We start from the raw sequence: 6,000 nt of genomic DNA on the forward strand, positions 1-6,000 counted from the left end.
GCATGATTCAGTAATATAGTGTAGAAGTGCGGAGTAAAGTTTTGAAAATATTTTTACATGTATGTGTGCGTGCAGGGGTCCTGCATGTATGGTGACACATGTGAAGGTCAAAGCACAGCTTTTGGGAGTTGATCCTCTTTGTTTACAATGTGAGGCCCAGGGACTGAGTTTGTATTATCAGGCATGTAGCCAGCACCTTTACTTGCTGAGCCATCTCTCTGGCACAAGTGCAGTTTTTGTTGTTTTGTCCTTGTCTTTCATAAAAGTTGCAGAATCAGTCAAGTCATTGTTGACTTCATTCAGAGCTTTCATTTGTATGTAAAGAATGCCCAGCCATACAGAAAGTGAAGGATGATTGACACTAAGCCTGGATTAAGAAAACAAGTTCCCACTTGCAGGATCTCTCTTTTTAAGAAATGTGTTAGGGAAGTGGGAAAGTTGGTATCTATATAACTTCTAGTGGAGTGCCTTAACCCTACCTTTACCCACTTCGTGTCCTTGGTTCTTGGTAAGGAACTGCTTGTTTATGGACTCTTCATTTATGATGAAAAAATGATGGAAAAAAAGGGCACTTGTGATTTAAAAAGAAAAAAATGTCACCTTTTTGACTACTGCCTTAGACATGACCACAGTTTGCACATTTTATTTTAAGCTAGGAGTATGCTGTATAGCCCAAGATCACCTTGATATTACAGTCTTACTGACTGGGCCTGAGGAGGGCACTTACAGGCGTGTACCAGGTTGTGTGCCTCACTTCATGTAGTTCTCCATCGTTACATCAGAAGAGGGAAGGAAGCAAGAGGAAGTGAATAACTACTGTTAGAAAAAAAGATCCCACATTTTGCAGGATGCTTTTTCTTTCCTTCATTTATTCAGCAAATCCTGGAGGTCACAGGTACTGTAATAAAAACTGGGGACATAACATTTCAGGCAGTGCTGCCTTTAAAACTTACAAATCCTGGTGAGGAAAAAGAGTTCAGTAAATGCAGTTTTAGAGTGGTATAAGAGTCACATCACCTTTTTATTGATGTAATGAGTGCACGGAGAGCCTGTTGTGTGTTGTATGTTCCATATATTAGAATATGTATTTTTTTCTAGCATAGTTTCTGGCACACTGGCAACCTACTGTATTTATTTGATGGTTAAAATAGTGAATACAGCTATTTAAGTCATACTTCCAAAACAAGTCACACAACTATCAACTCATAGTTTTCTTTTCTCATTTTCTAAAATGGGGAAGAAAGAAAGGAAGGAAGGAAGGAAGGAAGGAAGGAAGGAAGAAACCAAACCTCTATCAAGTTGTAATAGGACTTATTTCTGTGACTTTTTTCTTTTAAATTGATGAATAATTTTTTATGTAAATAAGATGTTTTCTAACATAAAAATGAGTTTCCTCTCATGCTTCTTTCATCTTTACATTTATTTTAGACCTACTGAACTTGACGCTCTGGTTTTTGGCCATTTGTACACCATTCTTACCACACAGTTGACCAGTGATGAACTTTGTGAGAAGGTGAAACACTACAGCAACCTCCTTGCTTTCTGTAGAAGAATTGAGCAGCGCTATTTTGAAGACCAGGGTAAAGGCAGGTTATCTTAGAGTTGGATGTCAATTAGTTATTTCAAAAATCTTGCTTTTGAAATATGTGTTACTTGAACAATATGATAGCAGTTTCTGAATTTCAAAACCAAAAACACTGTTTTTTGAAACCTCAAAAAATTGCATAATGTCATGTTCTTTGTATTTTGTGTCCACCTTCATTTTGAATTGTTTGATTTGTTACCTTATATTCTATATCTTGACATTTTGTTTCTTTATGAGCACATAAAAATAAACCTTAAGCAGCTGTGGTTGTGTCATTTACTTTGATCTTTTTGGCTCTTCACTGAACTGAGTACATGTGGAACAGACAATTCTTTAAAGAAAGCAACTGATGAGTGGCCACTGAGACTCCTAAGTGCAGGGTAAGACTGACCACGGGAAAGTGTTATTTTAAAATGTACACTGAGGAAGGTAGGTGATGGTAGGTTATCCAGTGAGGCACAGACTGAACATGCTTCACACCTAAATTGAATTAAACACTGTTTCGTTAGGGCAGGGATGGCTTGAATGAAGTATTTTATGGAGACCATCTTGAAAGTGAATTTTTATTTTTGGTGAAGGGAGCGTAGTTTTCATAGGAATATTGATGGGAATTTATATGTAAGCTCTAAGGATTCTATATCGTCTCAGATTTTCCAGTGTTTTCTGTCCCATTACACTTAGGTATGTAAGGAATCGGATGTAAATCTGTTATTAATATGTTGACAGTGATAGTTATTTGGTACTGCCTTTTTATTTTTTACCAAGCATTTCTATCTCACTCTTCACAGAACACTTAGCAGTAATTATTATCTCCAGTTTACAAGATACAAAATAGAGACACAAACAATAGTTTTTAAAAATGTTCATACTTGTAAACATATATTTTAGTCACATCTATCCCCCACTACCCCCAGTAGCTCCTAGGAAGTTTTCACAACCTAAGTCAAACTGCTCGTGTGTGTGTGTGTGTGTGTGTGTGTGTGTGTGTGTGTGTGTGTGTGTGTGTGTGTGTTGATCCACTGTTGGTTGTGTGCACCTACCAATGACTTCCCCTTCCCCAAAGAAAGTGCCTCTCCCTTCCTCAGTAGCCATCATGGCCATCAGCTTCTCAGCAAGCGTGGTATTGAGAGGAGCCCTTCTCCAAGCTGATACAGGCTTTCTCACTATTATCTCCAAGTTAACACCTTTCCCCGCTTTGAGACAGGGTTTCTCTGTAGACCAGGCTACCCTCAAACTCAGAGATCTGCCTGCCTCTGCCTCTTGAGTGCTTGGATTAAAAGATGTGTTCCACTACTGCCAGGCTGCAGGCTAAAAAAAAAAAAAATAAATAACCCAGAGACTCTGTCCTGGAACTCACAGAGACTTGTCTGCTTCTGTCCCTTGAGTGCTGGGATTACAAGTGTTTCCCACCACTTCAGTTTTAATTGTTGTTTGCGTGAGTCCTTGTCTGCTTGTTTGTATGTATGCCAAATGTACACCTGGTACCCCCAGAGGCCAGATCCACTGGAACTGAAGTCACACACAGTTACAAGCTGCGTGTCAGTACTGGGATCGAAACTTGAGAGCAGTGACTACTCTGAATCCAGCCACTGAAGTGCTTTGTTTAATTCATTCAACAGACAGCGCAGGTTGTGTAAAGTAAGCACTCTGGAGAGGGCAGCCTGGGGCATTTACATCAAAATGAATCCATCGGTGGGCCAGTCTGCTGTTAGTGCTTTAAATGCAGAAGGACGTGGTTTTGGAGGACAATGGGAATTTATTTTGATTCTGCTGTTTATAAGGTATACACATTTATCAAACTGCATTTTATTGTATGTAAATTATAGCCCAGTAAAGTTTATTTAAATAAGTTGGATAATGCTTCTGTTCTCTAAATCATAGAAAATAGATTTTCCTTTAAAAGTTACTGGCTTTGAGGGGTAGTCCGGGCTGAGTGCTGAGACTCTTGAGGATTGTTGAGTACTGGTTTACACTTGGTTATTTGTCCAGGTCTTCTGTTTCCGCCTAATACAAGAAAAGATCTGTGCTAAGTCAGCTGTAGACTGAGGCTGCTCACTTTTTGTTGGGCTTTTCAATACCTGGCTAATGAGGAAGGGTGTTCTTGTTTTAAATGGCTTCTTTTTTCACTTCAGGTTCTGGTTAAACCTGACACCCAACCCGGCTTTCAGTCCCCCGTTCTGTGTCCTTGCCTCTTAAACCACTCACAGTTTTGAAGTGATTTGGTGCTGTGTCACACATTGCCTTAGTTAACACAAAGCGTTTTTAGATGAAGAGGTACGTAAGCTGTGATCCTTGAGAATGTCCGCTTGTGTTCATGCACCTCTATCCAAGCTGTTAGGCTCTGTTGTTAGTGCTCATCATCTCTGTAGCCAGCAGTCCCAAACTCAGTCAGAAGGTAATGAGGAGGGTGAGGCAGACGGGCTAGCCGTGGGAGCTGTGCTGTGTTAGGGTTCATCTGTGTAAAGGCATTAAAATCAAAAGAAAGGTGAAACTGCTGCTCTGCCAAGCATAGCTGTAGGCCATACTCAACTGATTGACTCCCTTCAAGAACCTATTGACTCGACTTGGGACTAAAACTGGGAAGTGCCAGTGGGCATCGTGGTATATGCTTTTACTCCCAACACTTAGAGACAGAGGCAGACAGATCTGTTAGTGCAAGGCCACCCTGGTCTACATAGTGTGTGTCAGGACATCCAGGGTTAGTCGGTGAAACCCATCTCAAAAACAAAACAAAAGAACCCATGTAAGGAGTGTGCTGAGGCAAGGGAGCTTTGTCTGCCTGACTTAGGGCCACTGGTTGTGTCTAGTGCTAAGTGATAGTGATAAAGTTGATGGCTTCCTGTGGCTTTGGTTGCTGGCCATTGTGAACAGAGTTCCTTTTTGCCAGTAGCAAATGGCAAAAAAGGGGTTGCTGTGGGTTGGAGCGAAACTGCATTTGTGCACAATTGCAGTATTTCAGAAGTAACGAGAGGATGCGTGTAGCTCCCAAATGACCCGTGACAGTGTCTGATACTTGGGTAAGGATTCCATTTTCTCATTTATTATTTGGTCAGTCACCCATTTACTATGTATTTAAATGCAGGCAGGAGTGAGTCGGTTTCTGTTCTCTGAAGGTACTTAGAACTTAGTGTTAGGAGCAAGAAAACCCAGCGCTGGGGCTGCAAAGGCGAATATTGCTGAGATGGGCTTAATGAAGCCTCGGCGGATCAGCTGGGCTGTTGGCAAACGCCTCATTTCCTGTGGCTGTCCCCTCACAAGTGGAGCAGAGCGTCCACACTTCTCACAATTATCACCCACTTGCTCTGCAGGTCTCAGGGTTTTGTTTTTTTGTTTTTTTGTTTTTTTGTTTTCCGTGCTTTAGTCAGGTTGAAGGATTCATGGTATTAATCACGAGTGAAGTTGTTATTTATCACCTGCTGGGTGAGAAATAATAATTTTGGCACTAGTGGGGCAGCAGGCCAGAGGTACCAAATTAAGTAAAACATCTAAACACTAGCAAGGATCATTTCTCTGATTAATGAATTGTTACAAAGAAAAGGCGCTACTCATTATCTGGTCTTACCCATACAAAGTGGGGCATGTAAGAAAAAAAGACCAGCTTGCTTAGGCCAGTTTTTGTTTGTTTCATTACTTTCCCCTCTTATTTTCTCTACAGAATTGTGCTGCAGTCGCACCATCTTTTTGTTTGTTTGTTTTCTTTGTTGCCAAAGCACAGAAATTGGAAAATGACTTGTTTTAATATTATGTTAGAAAATATTAAAATGGTTATTGAAACCATGGTGTTTTGTTTGTTTGTTTGTTTGTTTTTTGAGACAGTGTCTCACTGTGTATCCTTGCTTGACCTACACCTCTATGTAGACCAGGCTGGCCTTAAACTCACAGAATCCACTTGCCTTTACTGAGATTAAAGGCATGCACCACCACAGCCAGCCTGAAGCAATGGTTTTTATAACTTATTTAAAGTGATTTTGAAATATGATAGGTGAATCACCTTTAAAGTGTTTAGTGGTCTCAGATACATAGAAATCACCCCAATCCCCCATTACTGGGAATTGCAGGCAAGTTCTCGCCCACTCACCTATTCTTTCAGCTTGCTTTTTCATTTTTATTTTGAGATGGTCTCAAGAAGTTGCACAGGATGGCCTTGAACTCTCTGGGGAGCCCAGGCTGAATTTGAACTTAAGATCCTCCTTCCTCAGACCCTGCATAGCTGGGGTTACAAGCATGTGCCACCAAGCCCAGCTAAATTGAACTGTTACCTAAAAATGCTAGCATGTTGACTGTTTCTGCTGAGTGCTGTTGATGAAGGGCTTACTTAGAAGAAGGGGTCTGTTTTCATTTGTGGGTCTTTTTCTTTGGCAGTTTCAAAGTAGGAAAGTGTGTTTCACTCTGAATCCTCAAGAAATGTTTACATT

The 6,000-nt window shown here is 40.6% G+C and overlaps 1 protein-coding gene across 3 annotated transcripts in view; it reads left to right on the plus strand.

Annotated features, from left to right (window-relative positions):
* Positions 1-1,848, plus strand: part of MTX2 (metaxin 2) — a 51,460-nt gene extending 49,612 nt beyond the window's left edge. For all 3 annotated transcript variants that reach the window (XM_084798912.1, XM_084798913.1, XM_084798911.1), the window contains one exon: positions 1,429-1,848. In XM_084798912.1, coding sequence (XP_084655038.1) covers positions 1,429-1,600 — 172 coding nt within the window. In that variant the 3' untranslated portion in view covers positions 1,601-1,848. The remainder of the gene's footprint in view (positions 1-1,428) is intronic.
* Positions 1,849-6,000: the final 4,152 nt, after the last annotated feature.

This window comes from Acomys minous, assembly GCF_964271855.1.
Source record: "Acomys minous genome assembly, chromosome: 10".
In the NCBI taxonomy this organism is placed as follows: domain Eukaryota; kingdom Metazoa; phylum Chordata; class Mammalia; order Rodentia; family Muridae; genus Acomys; species Acomys minous.